The sequence below is a fragment of the Empidonax traillii genome, unplaced genomic scaffold (assembly GCF_003031625.1).
Source record: "Empidonax traillii isolate 1590-97213 ecotype Southwest subspecies unplaced genomic scaffold, ASM303162v1 scaffold240:size1935192, whole genome shotgun sequence".
NCBI lineage: Eukaryota > Metazoa > Chordata > Aves > Passeriformes > Tyrannidae > Empidonax > Empidonax traillii.
In genome coordinates, this window is record NW_020955433.1 from 1,493,530 (window position 1) to 1,513,493 (window position 19,964).

Consider the following 19,964-nt stretch of genomic DNA (forward strand, 5'->3'; position numbering starts at 1 on the left):
GCCGCCGAGCGGAGCCGCCCCGCCTCCTCCTTCCCCCGGGGGCGGGGAGCGGCGCCGCCCCGCCCGCCCGCCCGGCGCTCCCCGCCCGCCGCGGGCCGCGAATGGCCGCGGGCCGTGAGGGCAGGGCGGGCCCGGCCCCGCCGGGTGCGGGAGGGCCCCCAGGCACGGATGGGGACTGTGGGCCTGCGGCGGGGCTGGGCAGCTCCTCTCCTCTGCCTCGGGGCGTTTTTATATGAGAACTTGATTGTGGTGGTTGAATACGCGCGTGAATAATTTTTCTGTCCTTTAGCTAAACTTACTATGAAGCAAAGAACTAACTCGGTGTTCACTCTCCCTCCCGTGGTGCAACGCCGTCGCAACAAAGAGAAGTGAAGGGAAATGTGGATAGGTAACAGTAAAGTACAGTGTATAAAGTCCAGGCTGCAAACATTGCCCAGAGTAAGGAAATAAAACGGGCTCGCACTCTCTTGCCCTTGCGATCTGTGCACTGCCCTGGGACCTCTTGCCTAGAGGTACTAAAGTTCTCAGATACTACTCTTGCCTTTTGTGTAAACATGATTTGTTATTAGTGTACTGCATCTGACTTTAGGAGCAGAAAGATTGTGAGAAATCTGCAGTCTTCTCCAGTACATTTAAGTTCACTTACACTGCATCTCCTAGAAGCTGGGTGGTGTGGTTTTTTGCTGCTTCTGCAATATTGTAGTGATTTATGCTTTTAATGGATTACAATTTCTATGTTAAATGTTGCCAGACTAGGTGGATAATACATGTATGTTCTTATCAAAGGGACTGAAGAATTGTCAGATTCTTACATGGCATTTTTGTCCATAGATATTAAAGTATATTTAAAAAATTGAAATAATTTTTTCTGGTTTATATATTACTCTGTTACTATTTTACTTTGGAGAATCTGATCTTTCCCTAGGAGAATCTATGTCCATCTAAGTGAGTACATACTGTAATCACAGGTCTCTTAGAAATGCCTGTAAAATACCTGAGTTTCTACTGAAAGAGCCTACTGAGGTTTGCAGTCTCTGTGCACGATCCTGGCAGAGTCAGCGTGGTTAGCCAAAACCTGCCTGGTGAAAGTGCAGGGTTCACTGTGTTTATTCTGAAGTAAAAACAAGTCATGCCTTTTCTCATTGCTTATTGGCACAGATGTCTAAATTTTGAACACATCCGCTTTTTTTCCAAGGAAACCTAAGCAAAGCAAATGGAAGCTCAGTGAGCTCTCATTACCAAGTCAGTCACACCTATACCATCCTCTTCAAACTCCCTGTCTATCTCCTTAGGTCTTAGAATAGCCATGAATGCATACGTTTGTACTGCAAGATCATTATCTGGTCCCTCTGTATATTCCTGTTGCTACCTTGGCAGGGCCAAACCCACTTCAGGTCCTGTAAGTGGTCCCCTGAGGGTGTTGGTAAGCATGCTTCGTGTGTGCCTGACACACAGAGTGGATTTTCTACAAACAGCAAGGGTACAGTGATTGTGTGCAAGGCCATGGATTCAAGAACTTCCCTTTGCCTGGTGCTGCATGTGTGGGTAGTTGTTCATTAGAGTCAGCTAATACTTCCTCACTACTGTGTTTGCTAAGAGCAAGGGTAAAAGGTCCAGATTTCCTTGGCAGGCAGGTTCAGGCATACTTACCTCAGGAGAGTGCTGAGTGTCATGGAGGTTGTAAAGAAACATGGGGATCTAACTCTCCACCTGCAACTATGCTAGTTTACCAAAGAGTTTCAAAGGGAGTTATTTTTCAGGTCTGTTAATCCTGGCCCTTCCCTGGGAGGAGAAAGGTCTGGATTATAGTCTATGATTTGAGAGCTGTTTCAAATGTCTGAATAGACCTTGGAGCAGGCAACTGACCCCGGTCCCTTTCCTCATAGCAAAGGACCTTCATGATACGCTATCACACTCCTGCCTGGGACATGGATCTCGAACTCCTGCAGAACAGCACAACTTAACCCTGAAAGGTTGGACTAGGTGATCTTAGAAGTGTTTTCCAACCAAAATGATTCTATGATTCTGTGAAAGCATGATGAGGGCTGCTTTTGTTTCCCTCTAGCCTACTCTCCCGAGATGAAGGCAGGGGGAAAATGCAGGGCTCAAAGGCACTGCAATGGAAAGGGCAGTGAGTTTGGGTCTCCCCTCTTCTTCCAGCAGAAATTCTGAATTACTGGATGAGGTCTTCTCTTTTTTTCCATTCAGGTAGACCCATCATTTACCAGTATGCAGAATTTTTTTACAACACTGTGCAGATGCAATAAAGCTTATGTAAGGCTTCAGGGCATACCATTAAACCTCCTGAAGCCTGCTGCTTTGGAGATACAGCCCTGGGATGCTGCAAGGTAGGTGAGGCTGGTCCACTGCTGACCATTTTTTAAAATGAGAGTTCTGCTCTTTTTTTTTTTTTTTTTTTGAAGCTCAGTGTAAGCTGTGAATACTTTTGCAATGCATGATCAGTAACTCAAATAACATGAGAAATGGGATTTCAGGGGTATGTTTTCCTTCAGCATTGGCAGTTGACTAGATCAGATGAATCCCTCTTCCAGCATGTTGAGGAGTGGGCTTGAGGCATCTCTGCCTTTACAGAAACCAGCAAGCAAAGAGTGATCTGAATGCCAGAGGTGGGTGGAGATTCCACTTTTCACCTCTCATGTACAAGGTGTTCCATTATGCAAAGGAGAAGTCATGATTTATGAAGGTTTTGGAGGATGAGGGGAAGGAGAGAGAAGACAATGAAGAGCAAATGAGTGCATGATTGTGTAATCTCTTGGCACCCTGATATTGGAGGTGAGAGGAAAAGCCAGCAAGGAACCCTGGATATGAACGAAGTTTTGTATCATATCTGGGGAGTGTTTAATGTCAGACTAATCCCCAACCACATTTAGCTGATCATTAACTAAAGGCAGTTGTGTTTGTGTAATCAGTTCGTGACACTGACATCTGACACAGATTCAACAACCACCATTGTCTCTAAAGGGTTTCTTTAACATTTTATACAGCACAACTGGGAGGCACCCCACCTGTAACCAGGAAATCTGAGGTACTCAGGAACAGTCCCAGGCTGAAGTGCAGAAGTGCCCAGAAGACCAGTTGGATCAGCATTTGAATCCATGCTTTGTATTTTACAACACTAAAAGGAAGGAAGGAGATGCAGCTAAAGAGATTACGTGGGACTTGTGAGACTGGGCATGAGTGTTGAAAAGCCTCCAATAGCTGCACAAACCAGGCCTTACACCATTTCTGAACACAGGCAGCTGAGAACCCAAGCTCCTATGTCTGCTCAGAGCCAACATTATGTGTCATTGCAAGAGACATTTTCCGCCTGGCATGTCCCTACTTACACTCTCTCCTCATCTCCACCTCTCTGGCTCACTGGAACTTCGACATTGCTAAACAATCTGACAGTTGCCCATTATGATTAATATAATACAGTACTTTTTTGTTAGTGACATCCAACACCTCAAGGTGCAATTATTAGTAAAATTTGTCACAAAATGCAGTGAATTTCTGGTCAGGTTCAGTGTGCCTGTTAGCATAAGGCCCAGAACATATGGACAATAATTTCAGCTGGACTTATAGGCAATATTGCAATATAAACAAAAAACAAAAGCCATGCAGGATTAAAACAATGTTTAAAAGTCAGAGGAAGGCCACCCTGAAAACTCTGATGAGAACATCCTCTCAGACCCTCTTCTTTAAGGGACTGCATGACAATGTTTTGTTTTCCAGTATATGACCTTCCTCTAATTAGATTATTTGAATCTCTCAGTATACACAGAAATTATTCACACTTCCTTCCAGGCATGATTACATTCGATGGCCTTGTCTATTGTTTTGTAAATGCCTCTTTTTTTCCCTTTGTTTTCTCTTTTGATGTTCTTCTGGAAACCTCATACTTCACACCAGACTGTTCGTTCAGAAGCAGTGCTGTGGGCCAAACAGCATCGCTTTTCTAAACGTGGGGCATCCTACAGCTTCCAACAGAAGAGCCATTTCAGGTGTAACAGCCATTTCAATAACATAGTAAAGAAAACCTAAATGCTAAAACAAACGCAATGAAAGTAAGAGCAGGCAGATAAGGCATGGCTTTTCATCACAGCCCCATGGGAGAGAAGTCGTCCTTGAGCCCCTTCTTTAAAGGGTTTCACTCAGCTGAGCTGTCCCATTGCCTTAACAGTTGCTCACATAACATAAGGTGAAGATATGATCCACTGTTACAGTATGGCTAAAAGCAAATCTGGCTGAATCTCTTCCCTTACATACTGAAGCCAAACAGAAGCATACAGCCAGAGGGGGTGTCAGAGACAAGATGCATTTGTGATTCAAATTGCAAGCTAATATTTGATAAAGCGGGAAAATGATTATTTGGATTTTTTATTTCAAGAAAGGCTTCATTAAATCACTAGGAGAGCTGAAGAAAACCGGATTTTTACTCATCATCACAAGAAAGCAGACTGTGATGTGTTACATCCAGTATTTGGTGTAACAGTGTACAGTCCTGTGGGGGCTTCTTTGGACTGTTTTCTTGCTAATCATATTCAGTTTATCATTTATCATTTCATCCACAAGTTGTGCCCTAAACTTAACTTACACCTTTTCTAAGATTTGCTTTTTATATTGAACCAATGGCTGTGACATTCAGAATGTTGTACAATGGTGGGGTTTTTTGTTGGTCTGCTTAGGAAACGTATTTTCTCATCTCTAGTTATCTTCTTTTACACTTTAAGGTATTTTTTTACATCAGAAGAAATTAATAATCTTCATGAATTTTAAGCCAGGTATACGTCCGAAAACTACAGTCAGAGAAATCATTCCTTTGTTTCATCATTTATAGCCTGGAGAATGTATTAACAAAAGCCATAAATGCAAAAGATTTTTTTTTTTTTTAAACACTGCTACTTGTGATCTTTGAATACAAAGTATTGCTGTATTTTCAAGTAACATTTTATAAAGTATTTTACAGTATCACTTTCCATACAAGCAAGAGTAGTGAAACCTTTAAAAAGCTGGATATATATATGGTGAATAAATATGCATGGTCAAATATTGAAATACATTTGTTTCAGAGAGCCCCCTCGATCAACACTCTTTAACCATGTTAAAAAGATAAGGTGGAAGCCAGATTCTTTTAGCTATTATGTATTACTACAAAGTGCTTGCTATGGCAGTTGGCAATAATTTTCATACAACATCAAGTACCACGTGTTCAGTTTCTCTTTTTGTATGAAGAGATAAATCTTCAGCTGATGTTCCAAGTGTAACTCCCTGGAAGTTCATAAGAGTTGTGTTGTTTTACAAGTGAGGATGTGGTTCAGCATGGGAAATTCCGCCTCTCCCCTACCCCAAGGTCCACGTCTTCGCAGTGAATGGCACTGTAGGCTGTTGGCTGGTACTGAACAACGAAGGCTAGAAGGAGAAAAGAATGTAACTTGTCCATTTTTGCAAGGAACCCACTCAATGGAATATTTTGCTGCAATGATTTGGTGTATCTCTCCCAAATATTCTAGATAGGATACTTTTTTTTCAGGCTTTGAGGCAAAGTAATCTTCCCCAATTACCTGGTGATCCTGAACAGCTAGGCTTTGCACAGATCCAATCAACAAAGCGAATGGAAATTTGTGGTAATTTCCTTTCTGCATCACTTTTCTCAATAGACGTGCAACCTTGGCAACATTTTAACAAGTGTACCTATAAGTAAAGTCTAGCTTTGGTTTTAGGGGTTATTTATAACGTCATGTTTGAGTAAAAGGGTAAATCTTGATGAGCAGACATTAATGATCTCTGATTCAGATAATATACTTCCTAGATCAACTCAAATGCCTAAGGCATTCGCTACTAAATTTTTATTACTACCATTGTTACTAAAAATACATTCTGATTTTGTTTCTGATTCTGAACTAGTGGTATTTATTGCCACTATCTCTGGATAACTGTATATTATTTTAAATAATATTTTAAACTCTAATGCTATCCTGGCATTACCCTGGTTCTCCTTTTTTCCCTTGGATTAGCACAGGAATCCCTACTGAGGGATCTGAGTTCCTGCTGAGGTGGTGCTCAGCATTTTGTGCTCTGCTTCTGGAGGAAGAAAAGCGCTGCACTCCACAGGAACAGTGAGGAAGCAGCAGGTCTCTGCTACTCCTACATGCTGCCTTGGATCCATTGCAGCATATTCCTTCCTCAGAGCAGCTCTGGGTTCAGCACTGCCAAGATACAGAACTAGAAAATAGACTGAAAATCCCAAAGCAGTAGGATTTGATCTAAAATGAAGCAACATAATCAGCATATTTGGCCTCTGTCATCACTTTTCTTACTGTACTATTTCTAACTCCTTAGCTTGCAGAACTACTTCAAACAACAAAAGGCAGAAACATCCATGTTGGTCATCAAAGTATCTTAAACCTTAGAAATTGCTTGTAATTTGTTCTGACTTGCTTAAGATACACACAGAAGACAAGTGTCCATTAGAAAAGTTAGAATTTACATTTTAAAACTCACACAGGTGACACACTATTTTTACTGATACTTAGTTATAGATGATTTCCAATTAGCTTAGAAATTGATAGGTTGGTGCAGTAAAAGACAAAGACAGAAGTTTACTAATGATTGCTATTTATTTTGTTAAGTCAATAAAAAGTGCATAGTACAAGCCCTTTATCCCAATCCAAGTACTCAGTAAAAGATTACTAGGAAACCGCAAATGGCACAGATGATTCTTTGTTTGGCATAATTCAGATATTTTAAACCACCGATTTACATTAAGTACATGACATCATCACTCTTCCTTTTTCAATCATGAATATTACAAGGCTAAGTGATCTGCAGACAATACATGAATACATATGATTTCTCACTTCAGAGTATAATAATTGTGTTAAGCAGGCTCTAAAAATACTATTGTTTTAACAAAGTTCTAAGCTAAAGTATAATTGTAAACTTCCCTCCATATTTCCCAAGTTGCTAAAACCTGCATCTTTTACTAATCAAGCTTAAAACCATCATTACAGAACTGATCGTATTTTGGAGCTTTTCATACCACTAATCTCTTCCACACTTCTCAAAATTTACCATAAACATCTGTAACCATGATACAATTATTTAATCACAAATTACATAACTAAAGGCCAGATTTCTGCCACCCTTACTAAAGCTGCTACTAGTACTTTATCTCAGAGTAGTCCCACAAACTTCAGTGCAACTACTTGATGAGTAAGGCACCATTTAACACAAGTAAGAGTGGCAAAATACAGTCCTACGGTTAGTTACTTTTATTTTTATTGAGTGGTGATCTGCAGGTTTTATCTTGCAGAGAGTATCTGAATTTAAAAGGCATACATTTTGACGTGGGATAGTGGCCTGGCTCTTTAGTAAAACACTTTACAATAAAATATTTCCAATTTTTTTTCTTTTCCATAGAAAATTTTAAAATAGCAATTTACATGAGGAAAGCATACATGTATAAAATCACTGGGACAATTACTTAGAGGAATCAAGCAAAGATAATTCATTAAAAGGTAAAACACAACATTCCTCTAAACAGAAAGTTCAGTTGCCAGGATCTTAGAGCTGTATGCACATGGTGAGTTTTATAAATACATACACAGACATTTAAGTAAAGGGAGACTGATCCTCACAAGTGAGGAGCATTTCCTGTAAATCTCACCAACTTGCAAACAGGATGAGGAGCGGTGCTCTGTCTGAATAGAAGCATGTTTCAGTTGGCTTTTTAATCAATTGGAAGCTTGTTTTATGCCTCCAATAGTGAAGAATTCTGGCCAAAAATCCTTGGAGAAAAGGTCAGTGTTGGAGATTATGTATGTTCCTTGTTGGTTCAACAAAATGATGCTGTATTACTTGTTCTGTTCAAAACAGTATCCCAAACATAAATGTACATGGAAGGCAAAAAGCAAGCACAGTCAAGAGTGCTTGTCCCAGTGACATCTTTACACAGTGTTTGTGGCCTGTACACCATTAGACATAATAGGACAAATTCTCTCAGCTTCTCTGTTGCGAATCCATTACTTTACATGGCACTGCACTGATGTCAAAGAGAGCACCTGGCCCAATCTTTTTTTTTTTTTTAATTAATTTTTTATATGTGCTCCTATGTTTAGGAGCACACTATTTCATAGAAATTCAAAGGTCAATTACACCAAATCACAGAAGCCTTTCTTCAAGTCTACACTGTACCTTTACCAGGAGGCTTAGCTGGCCCACCATTTACCCTGAGGAGGAAAACCCTGTATCTGTCAACCATGGGATCTGGTGCAAGATTTTTTTAGAGCCTGTTAATACAAACCTTGTTGCACTTGTTAGTCCCTTCAGCTCCATAACTAAAGTCCTCATGGAATAAAGGTTTGTAGAGTAAGGCTTTGAATTCCCATATGTCTGTTCTACTGACCTTTAAGGAAAGAAGCTTCATGTTGGTAACATAAAAATGTTCTTTACATTATTCTCATCAGTTTTTCAAATTGAACAAGAAAAATACACAGTGTCGCTTTTCTGTACATCTTTAAAATGTTTTTAAATTAATGTACATAAAAAATAGTAATTCCCACTTGCTACAATGGGAGATGTGCACAGGTGTGTGCACAGCCACACATACACACACATAAACATACCACACACACACACACACACACACAAACATTAGAGGGAGAAGACATGCCATATGTGGTCACCTGCAAGTTTGTTATTCTACAATTACAACTATTAGGTAAGGATGAAATGTTAAGAATTGCTGACAACATACAGGTGAAAAAACCTGAATAATTCAGTACATATTGTATACCAAAAGCTGGTAACCTTGGTAACTTCTTGGTATGATTTCATCCTGTCCAATATACATTACATCATGGCTAAAAACTTGTTAAGGTACTCATTATTAAAAGACTATACCAGGACAAAAGATTCTAAAGTTCTTCTTACTAGATTTCTCTTTTCATAAAGTCTATAAGTAAACACATCTGGGTTTAGAATATATTTCTGACAACATATTGAATAACAGATATTTATGAACAAGACTAAATTAATTTTTTTTGGTGATATAATCCTCTGTTTGAAGTTCCCAATATATAGGTCAAAGCTTTGATAGTGGCAATTGTCACATTCACTTATGTGCGCACACACATACACAGATTATAATTCTACTGGACAATCTGTGCTTTTGCCAACAACCCTGAAAACTATGTTAGTGGTCCAAAGACCAGACTAAAAGTTGCTCTGAACCCAGGGCAAATATAAAATAATTTCTATTTTTCACCACATAACTAAGTTAATGCTTCCAACCATAATATAACTCTCAAAAGCATACTGGAGAAGAAATATGAATTAATCTGAAGAAAGGTCACTAACCCTCCATTATTATAGATGCACTGGGATTTTCTTTTCCTTTCAATGAATATCAGAAATCACATCAAAGAAATTAAGATCACTGTAACAGAAAGAGACTGAGTGGAATGTCCATAGTAACAGTAACAACCAAAAAACCCCTGCAATGCCTTATCATTATTCAAATTACAATCTACTAGGAATTGTAACAACATACAAAGCAAAAATTAACTTAAAATTGAAGTTGCTAAAAGCAGTTCATGAAGATTACTGCTGAATGATAATTCTGCTCTATATAAATGAGAAAAGAAAACAGTATTGAATGGGTTTTAGGAGTAATCTGGTCACTTCGTTCATTTGGTCATGCAAGGTTTTAGTGCTGAACTTTTCCAATACTGAATGCTCTAGTCCACTGGTGGGGCTGGTGGTTCTTGTCCCTTGGGGGAAGAAAGGAGGAAAAGAAAGAAAAAAGCAGGTACAGAATTAGAAACAGTGTTTCACATAAGAGGATTTCGCAATAAAAGAACTCAGAAGCGTTACACTGTGCTTTCTTTTAGGATCTTTCAGTGTGTCTTTAAATATTTAGAGTGAAGGAGCATCAAAGAACTTATACTGTTTCCTGCATCAATAGGGATTTTTCTAAAGATCACCTTCTCAGTTTTATGCTGTAATTTTGTTTCCTGACTTCTCTTAAAGCTGTGATTGTCCCCTCGCACATAAGAAGCCAGTTCCAACCAGGGACAGACAGTGTCCAGAGGACATTACGAGAACATTATGATCCACACTTAGTCACCCATGCCTGCTCCCTCCCACGGCAGGCCTCACACTTGGCCTTCGTGATTCTACTTTCACTTTGGTTTTACTCCTTTTCATTTCTAATGGAGCTCCAAGAAAATACAAGGAGAAAAAATGGAAGAAAAAAAATTAATTACTATTATAGAATCTCCCTTGAAGATGCACTTACATTATGTTGGCTGGTTGGCTTTCCAGCTGTGTTTGATCCTCTTAGATTATTCGGTCTCAGTAAGAACAAGACAAGTGCAATCACCACCCATGCCATCATTATCATGGCAAAGCTGATGCCACTGTCACTGGACGAGTTTGGTCCTGGCACTACAGACAAGAAAAACTCAAGTTATAACACAGAGTGACAGCAGAGTTCTTTTCCCCAAATGAAAACAAAAATGCACTCTAAGTCTCCGAAAAAAACTCTGAAATACTTTTCAACTCAGTTTTCTGATTAGTCCCTCATATTCGTTTTGAGATAGTAATTCTTCATTAGCCTTACACTGTTCTTTTATCACTTTTCTTATCCATCTGAAAAGAGAATTTACTACATAAGATTTCACTGGTGTTTTCAGAATCATCATGAGTATTTCTTAGTTCATATTAACTACTAGTGACCTGGACATGACAAACGCACACTTTGTGTTTAAGAAATCAAACTTGACGCAAAATATATTTATGTGGGAAAAACCTCCATATTTATATTGGTCTTTGTTTTTTGCCTCAAACAAATGAAAGAATGACTAAAGAAATGAGAGCTTAGACTCCCTTGTTAGGTCCCACAAAGAGAACATTCTAATTCTACAAGCAGGGAGCAAACTAATGGTTATCAATTTGTTGACTGCTGTAAGTTATTTCTTGAGAGTTTGTTTGAACAACTGTCAGTGACAATATGCCAGATCTCCGTGACTGATCATCCAGGTCATGTGGCATTTCTGTTAGCATCAAGAAAAACGTATCTGCCAGGAAGGGAAAAAATGCTGTAGGGATACATTAAAAAGGAACACAGTGTAAAAAATTTTACACCCAATTTTCATACAGAATGTCTGAGTCATCCACACATGGAAATAAACTCAGAAAGTTCCCTCAGGCTGGAAACGGATAGTTAGTCTTTTTGGATCAACAAGCTCTTGCAAATACCTGCACATTTTAAAACAACTTTTCTCCTCAGAAACATAATTTCAAATAATAAAACAGTAACTAATGTTGTCAGCTGAAGTGTAAACCAACGTACAGTTAATTACCTATGGTACTTACGTGGATCTTTATCACAGTACGTAAAGTTCTAACAGCTTCATTAATGATCTAGATGATCAATTAATGCAGAGCAATAAATAGAGAGCTATAATGCATAACCTTCAGAAAGAGAAGAGCTGTACTATTTACCCAAGTTGAAAACTTTAATATCCAGAAAACTCCCCAGAGACACTGGTATCTGTCAGGTTTTTAAGTTGTCTCAACTTGTGTGGATCATCTCACTATGGAGTTAAGCATGGATTCAGTACTGGTTGGAAGTTGTTCTTATTTAACATTTACTAGATGACTTACACCCAGTGAGCTTCTGGAGTCATTTCCTTGAAGACAGATGCTGAGACCACAGAACCACCTTCATCACCGTCCTACTGGGTAGCATTTCCAACAGAGGCTCTGCTGTGGAAATGGTTTGTTCCTAACGCAGCAGAGGGGCACTGTGGGGAAGCTCACAGCAATGCCATTCACCACACTGCTGTCCTGGGAATAAGGTTACATGAGCTGGGGCTGTTGGACTGATGTCCTTTACTGACACCACATGCACTTAAAAATGTCAAAGAAGAAAAAAACCCCATGTATTATAGAAGTTCACGCTTCTCACAACACAAACACTACCATTAACATGTATGAGCAAATGAAACTGCTCTTGCCTTTTCAGTGTCCAAAATATACACATTTCAAAACCTGAGAAGTTGCTAATATAGAGGAGTTTTATGATTAGAAGTATATGCAATTACAAGTGACAATTCTTTTGATGATCTGAGTGAATAAAGGGCATTGTATATGAGGAGGCATCGTGCACAGAAAATAAGTAAGAATGCTACAGCCTTTAATTCATTGAAGTCTTATACATAATTGATTCAGAAAGCATGTGGAATTGTGAAGGTAAGAGTTTAGACCTGCAGTCTTGTTGAGCAGAATATTACTGTATATCAATATTTTAAATCTTGAACGACCTTTATATATGAAATCCAGGAAACTAGCATATACTTTGGAATGAAAAGAACAACTGCTTTAATCTGGGGATTCCAGACAACATTAATAGCCACCGTAAGACCACCTTCAGCAACAAGTAAGAAAGCCTTAAGTACCTGCTTTGGCATACATATACATAGCCCAGTAGAAATTTCACAGATTTCACAGAATATTCTGAGTTAGAAAAGACCCACAAGGATCATCAAACCTAACCCTCACACGAATCGCCCCTACAGGGATTGAACCCACAACCTTGGTGATATTAACACCATGCTCCAACCAGCCTGAGCTAATCTCAATGTTTGGTGGAACATTGAAAATTAAGCCCATCTGCTAGTCAGGATTTCCCATAAAAAGCAGAGAAACAGGGACTAGTCAGACTGCCTTCTGGAATTTTTGCTGAACCTTAGGGCACTTAGGGTCTGTGGTTAAACAAAAGTTGGGGTTTTAAACAAAAGTTGGACCCAAGCACATGCTGCTGGGTCAGCTCATGCTGCAGGTCAGGGAAGGGAGCAGAAGGAACCACAGAGGGAAACCACAGGCATTCATGCAAGACACAGTTTCTTCCAGCCTGCACTGCAATATGGTTTGGATGGAACTAAATGCACTGCAACATGCTGAACTAAGTTAAGCAAGACAACAGCTGATCTAACACAGCTTGGCCCTGTATTATCTAGTCAAGGCATGCCAGATACTGAACAGCCACAAGACTGTTTACACTATTCAAGAACCATTAAACCCACATCTCTCACAAATGACCATGTGCTTTAATAAGGATGTGGGGTATTTCAGAATCCGTTCCTTTAATGTCTTAAGGAAATGAGGATAAGCAAAGTTTTGTATAGCTGGGGTGAATCACACTTTTCAAAGCTCTGCATCCCAAATCAAGAGGACAAACGAGAAGCTGTTTCAGATACTGGGAGCAGTTGGAAGACAACAATCTTTTGCTACAAAGACCTCCATCCCGGAGATGACAAAATAATCAGATAAGGCCATCTTATGGATAAAGAACAGTTGAGCAAACCTGAAACCAAGCAGGATGGAAATCATGCTGATGGTCAGAAGAAAAAAAAATATTGTTGTAGTAGTTCACAGCCACAGTGATTTTAATGGGTACTTTTTGCAGATGATTTAGAAGTGTTTTTTTGATTTCTTGAAGAATAAAGGTTATCCTCTAAGAGCACCAGTGGATGGTATTTTCTGGTATTTCCAGACAGACAGAAGATTGTCCTCTTCTGAGATGAATGTTCCTGCTACCACCCATTTTGATGGATGGATCTGGTTGTTAACTTCCAATGCCCAGGAGACACCCACTAGTACAGAATGTAGCAGTACACATTCTCATGTCACCGAGTGACGCGAAATACACTCTCTAACCTACCTTCCCATACAACATTGAAACCAGCCCAATATCTTTATTTTTAGAGTATCTGGTCCCCTAGGCTCAGCATACATATAAACCCACTTTTGAATGAGCCTGTGCCCCTGCAGTTACCTGGAATTTTATTTTTTTTTACACCATGGCTGAATTACTTCTGTGCAGGAGAAAGCTTTATTAGGAGCTGTTCTGAGATTATGGGATCAACTCCCATGAGAGTTAATGGCTATGGCGAATCCTATCTGTTGCTTAATGTATGAGATACAGTTCTTGGACTTGCTTTTTCCTACAGAAAGAGAGACTAGGCCACCTAAATGAGTCTTCTCTCAGGGAAAATTGGGAAGGTTGCATTGTAAAGAAAAAGAGAAGAGACTGTATTTCTATTACTGTAAAAGTCTATTCCATGTGGTGCTTTTTGTCTGCCCTCTCATGGTAGAAATATCTCCTTTTGGATCTTTTTACTGTTTAACATCTGCATGTGGAAAGGCAAAAGCGTGCTCTCTGACTTGTGTCTTCCTCTTTTCATGGCGTTTTAGGCATTGTCTGTTCTGTGAAAGAAAGGCAAGAAGCTGTATGAAGAGAGGTATCTTAAAAATGAATCATCAGGGAAAACAAAGAGCCTGTGGGACCTTCAGCAGATAATGCCAGCAAGCTGACACTCTCAAAGGCAGGGATAAGGAACCTGAAGGAAGCCAAAAAGGACTTGAGCAGAGAAAAGGAGAAGGGAATTACCAGAAAAGGGAGGGAAAAGCTGGCAGATGTTTCGTGCTGTTAGATTAGCTGCTGTGACTCCCCTAGATGAGTACAACTCAAGATGAATCATAGATACGTATTCATTTTAAATTACATGGAAATTTGGAAGCAGAGTAGACAACATTCAAGACAGTCATCTCTGACCACATTACAAGCTAGCAGAGCACTGAAAACAGTGTTGAAAATACGAATGTGGCAAATCGAGGTCACGACATCTGGGAATTGCTAGAACACAGAAAAAACTCAGCCTGCAGCCCCTCATTTCCTTTGACATAGAAGGCTGACTGTGAAGGGCCATGAGCCATCAGAGCAGATCAGTACCAGCTGGGATCCTCCCTGGGCTGGATGAACCACTGATGTCGCAACTGCCACACACGTCAGAGGACTTCCATGCTCCACTTGCATTAGACAGAATTCAGAAAAGAATTATCACTCTAATTCTTCACTTCAAGGGAAACTGTAAGATCTTCTGATTTGCTGAGCATAAACACTCCCAACAGAATACTGAATGTGTTGCCTATTCAAAACTTACAGCCTTTTTTTAATGCAAGGCAGCCACTGAAATTGAGGGAACAGTCACCAGACTGATACAAACTGTAATGTCACAGCAGATATTCTGATGGAGAATCAGCAGAGGAACGGCCATCAAGCAGAGTGCCCAAGTGCTTATTGAAATGGTGCTCATATCTTTCTGTATGCTTCCAAAAGCCTGACCTCGGCAGGAAACTCTCTGCAGGGCAGTCACTACGCCATAATGGTGCTAACAACCATAAATAAGAATTTATAGATTACATAAAAATGTGAATGAGGAAGCCCTGGTACTACTGCTTTGGTATGGCTCCAAAAATCTCAAAAAGAACCGAAATCAAGGGTTGAAAAAACAAAGTATACTCAGGAAGAATCAGCTGAGGTGTTTCTGAGAACTTCCAGCTGGTAGCAGCATCATAACACATGATGCTGCTGTGACACTAGCTGAACCCCAGCCCTGATGTCTCCCAAAACAAAACCACATAGATCTGATTAGTTATTCCACAACCTTGTAATTTAAGAATCTGTATGACAACATTCCCAGCTGTGCTTCCAAAAGGAAGACCAAATCCTGGAAATGAGCAAATGGGTGGGAGTGAAACAAGCTTCTTCATGTCGAAGTTCTGAATGAGGAATCAAAGTCAGCAAGTAACAGGAAATGGAGCTGTGGGACTTAGGGAAGAAGAGACCCACCTCAAACATAAGCTCATCACTGTACAGCTCATCAGAACAGGATGACGCAATGGACAGAAGACTGGCCCAGAATTGTTTTAATCGGTCTCTGAAAACATCTCTAGAAGCTTCTCCAGGCTCAATTTGTTTATTTTTGCCTTTGACTCCCAAGGGTCTTACAGACTGGCGCAAGCACAGAATCACAGAAGCATCACAAAATAATCTAACAAACAGGCAGGTAGTACCATTGCATCAGCAGAAAAATACCTTTTCTGGAACTAAATTTAAGGCAATATAATAACATAGGAGAGGATTTACTCTATAATTTTTGCTTTGGTTTTTGAAACAAACCACTGGTTTGGAACAATTGCCGCCAAATTGCTTGCATCTGCACAGTCATTGCAAGGATCTCTTTCAGGATGGAAAGCTATTTATCGCAAACCATTCAAATCTCCACTGTACTACAGCTTGGTAACATGAAAGCTGTCCCACAAGCTTTGTGCCCACACATATCAGAACTTACTAATTTATACAATCTTTCGTCTAAGAGCTTCATAAATATTGATGAGACAAGACTCCCAAGGCTTGAGTGAGAATGACCTATCGTTGCTTGATTTTGATGTGGACTAAAGCTCAGAAAGCTGCACAGCCTGCCTATGTCTACTTCCAGTATAAAAATATATTCTGTCTCTCATCATCTGCCCCATTCCCTCTCCTACATTTCTGCGATTAAAAAAAAAAAAAAGACAGAGAAGTTTCAGGTTTGAGAGACTAAAAAACTGGGCCTCAGAGAGGTGCGTCTGGAAGAGAAGAGGTGCTGGAAGTCACAGACTGCATAACTTGGAAAGCCCATGAAGAAAGAGTAAACCAGCAGTGCTGTACAGCACCTGGGCCCCAGTCTTTTTTCCAGGTTTTACATGGGACAGCTCATAGTTTTCTCCCCTCAGCCCAGCACGGCAATGACTCTGCAGCTGCTTCACGCTGGGAGGGCACAGAGCAAGTCCGAGTTAGATGCTCATCGCTAAACAGGTTTCACAGGGGAGTGAAGAGGGAGGAACAAAGAGTGAATAAAGGCATGCTCTTTTCCCAAGATCCTGGAAACTTTGCCTGCCCTGCTCCTAGACCTGCAAGAGACACTGGCACCAGCAGCTCTTGCTTCCAGGAACACTGCTCAGGTGCTCACTGCTCCCTTAGCATTACAGTAGTCCTCATGCAAGCTAATTGAGTGAGTTCATATGCTCAGTTGGTAAAGCAATATAGGAAAAACAGATCCACTTCATTTTTATTTATAAACATTTGGCAATGTTCTCTCTAGATCATGAAAAGTGTAAACACAGTGCATCAGGCTAAGCTTTCATTACTGCATAACCTCTGACCAGCTATGCTTCACTGCAGATGCTAGTAACATTTGACTGTCCACTGTTTGGGAGAGGTTTTTTGATGTATTTCACAGCAAATTCCAAGGAAGTGTACTTATCAGTCCTCTGCTTCCTTAACTACACAGCCACCAAGTCAACAGAAATGCAGTTCCAGTGCATTTCACCCTATGAATCAGAGCTGGGGGGGAACTCCTCTTCACAGAGGAGTAGAGGGTTACAGCACTGACAGTAAGTCACCCAGCAATGATCTATCTGTGAACACGTGTATGTGGGAGGGGGTCTGTGCTCAATATCTAGTCTTCACTGGTTAGGCTGCTATGACTGTAAGGAGGACAAATAAAGCTCCCTCCAAATTTTCCCCTATCATTCCCCAGATCATCCTATTTGGAGGCTAATGGTAAGATTCAGTAATGCTTGGGACCTGATTAATGATTGTACTGGCATATCAGCACCTCCAGGCTTCTCCCCAGTGCTGTTTCTACATAGTGCTTCCAATGTATGAAAGCCCACCTGCACCACAGATTCTCAGAAATTACCTCCCCAACATATGCATTTATTACTGTAGTATATATTTATATATTTGTTCTAATGTAATATGTTCCTATAACATTAAATCAAACGTTGCTTTATAAAGACCTGTCAGACTGTATTTTAATTACTGCTGTTTATTTTACCTCCATGCACCTAATCGGAACGGTTACTCACATTCCTGAAGGCATTCTGTGTCTGTGCAGTATGACTGGGATTGTCTCAGCTGAAACAGAGAAAAAGAAAGGCATGATACTTAGCAATGAGCCTTGGTCAGCTTTTACTGAAATCATGATTTAATATAACGTCAGAGCACAAGTTCAAGATAAGGAAGATTTTAACTGATCCCTTATTGGATCTCGTGTGGATTATGGTATGAGAAGAATCCCAGATATGGAGATAAGTTTCTGAAGACTATTTGCAAAATACCTTTAAATCAGCCAACTACAGTGTTATTGCTTCCACACAGGTTTCAGCCACTGAATAACTATCAAAATTCATGTAAAAAAAATCTATAGTGATATAGAACATTATTATATACAGATATACTCTCCACACATAAATTTGGGATTAATAATGGACAGGTTTTACTACTATTATCTAGATCAAGTAACATTAAAATGCTTTGCGATTACATCACAGTAAATAATCAGACTATGATAATGGTTATACATGGATAAGCTGAATTAAAATTTCATATTTAAACTTAGTACTTACTATTTTTTCCTCTCTAAGAGATTTTTATAAAGTAGGTTTTAATATATATTTTACTGTTTTTTCTCTTTACTGATGGGTAAAATTTAAAACACTTTTAGCAACTGTAATGACTATTTACATTTACAGACTCGGTAAGCTTGCCAACTGCAAACCTGCAAATCAGTATAACTATTTTAGAGACGGTAGAGGCAGAAAAGAAAGACAAATATCACATTTTTTATTGGGTTCAGAGATGTTAAATAGATGGGATTTAATCTGCAGTACTATGGAAACAGAATCTATTTTCTGTTTAAGTAAACTATGGATTATTATTAAAAGCTTTAAATACAAAACTGTAACATTGTAACAGAATTGTTACAATGCCTTGGTTAGAACTGACATTTGCTTTTTGATAGGTTTTATGACATAGTTACGTCACAAATCCAAGACTTTTTGTCACAACAGGCTAATCTGTTTATTATCAGTGTAAAAACACAAATTTTATTAGAGAAGAAAAGACGATGCTCTCTATGTAAGAAATACATGAATAATTTCCACAAAACCAATTTCCCCTTGTGCTGGCGTAGCTGATTTGCTGTACGTAGGCATGCTATGCAAAGCACATCAAGGAAACAGACACAGAACCAAAGAAGACATTTGGACACGTCTAAGCTCCTTCTTTCATCATAAAGATTTTCAATGATTGCCACATTTGAGAAAGAAAAAAAAAAGTAATTGGAGGTTGATCACATTCATTCTTTCATTAATATATTAAGATCTACTAGCAAATTTACTGAGACTACAAAGAAGTCCCTTAGAAAGGAACTGAAAGGCTGGATTTAACTTTTCAGCTATTTCTATAGTTAAAAATAACAGCAGGGGAAATTCAAACAAAATACTTGCCTTATTAAAGAAAAAAAAAAATCTATCAAATTATGCATATTTCCTGCCCTTCTTATATAAAAGCTCATTTTATTTTAAAACTTTGGAAGTAATTTTCAAAGGGGAGGTTTTACATTAGCAGCAGTACCAATATGGAATATTTTACATGAAAGATTTGTGAACTGGTGAAACTGGATATTGCTATACCCATGTTTCTAAGAGATCAACATAATTATCTTCTGTTTGTAGAAGGGTTTAATTCAGCGGACAGGAGGGGGCTTAATTTATAATCCCTACTTAGAACACAGTTTACAGGTATTCAACACAGAACCATGACCAGAATTAAAAAGGGCAATAGGTATATGATCAGAAACATTGTACAAGCATAAAGCATCTCATTATCCCTCTGTCCCCAGGATGGCACAGATATGCAACACTGCCTTGGGTTGTTCTAGCCACAGAATCAGTTATCTCACATTCTAAGTGTTACATTCCATCCAAATACAACTTTTTCAAAGCTGCAGGATGGCTCTGTAAGCTGGGGAGCCATGGAACAAATCTGTTCTTAACAGCTCAGTGAGAGGCTGCATATTGTCCTCTTGGGATGAAACACAGCAGACGATGGAAAATGAGTAGCAGCAAAAACAGGTTTTTCTCAATTCACTCGGGTCAATGAGTTCCTAACTCTGTAACCCAATACAAATCTGATCTCTTGTGGTCACTCATTTAGTCAAAAGATAAGAAACGATTCTGGCACGTGTATGAAATGCTTACATAATTTGAATGGCTGGGAAAGGTAA

General features: G+C 39.4%; 1 protein-coding gene across 4 annotated transcripts in view; it reads right to left on the reverse strand.

The window, feature by feature from the left end:
• Positions 1-6,601: 6,601 nt before the first annotated feature.
• Positions 6,602-19,964, reverse strand: part of SMIM14 (small integral membrane protein 14) — a 53,176-nt gene continuing 39,813 nt past the window's right edge. For all 4 annotated transcript variants that reach the window (XM_027888563.1, XM_027888564.1, XM_027888565.1 and 1 more), the window contains 3 exons: positions 17,764-17,812; positions 10,301-10,449; positions 6,602-9,773 (listed from right to left, as the gene is read on the reverse strand). In XM_027888563.1, the coding sequence (XP_027744364.1) occupies positions 9,741-9,773; positions 10,301-10,449; positions 17,764-17,812 (231 nt within the window). In that variant the 3' untranslated portion in view covers positions 6,602-9,740. The remainder of the gene's footprint in view (positions 9,774-10,300; positions 10,450-17,763; positions 17,813-19,964) is intronic.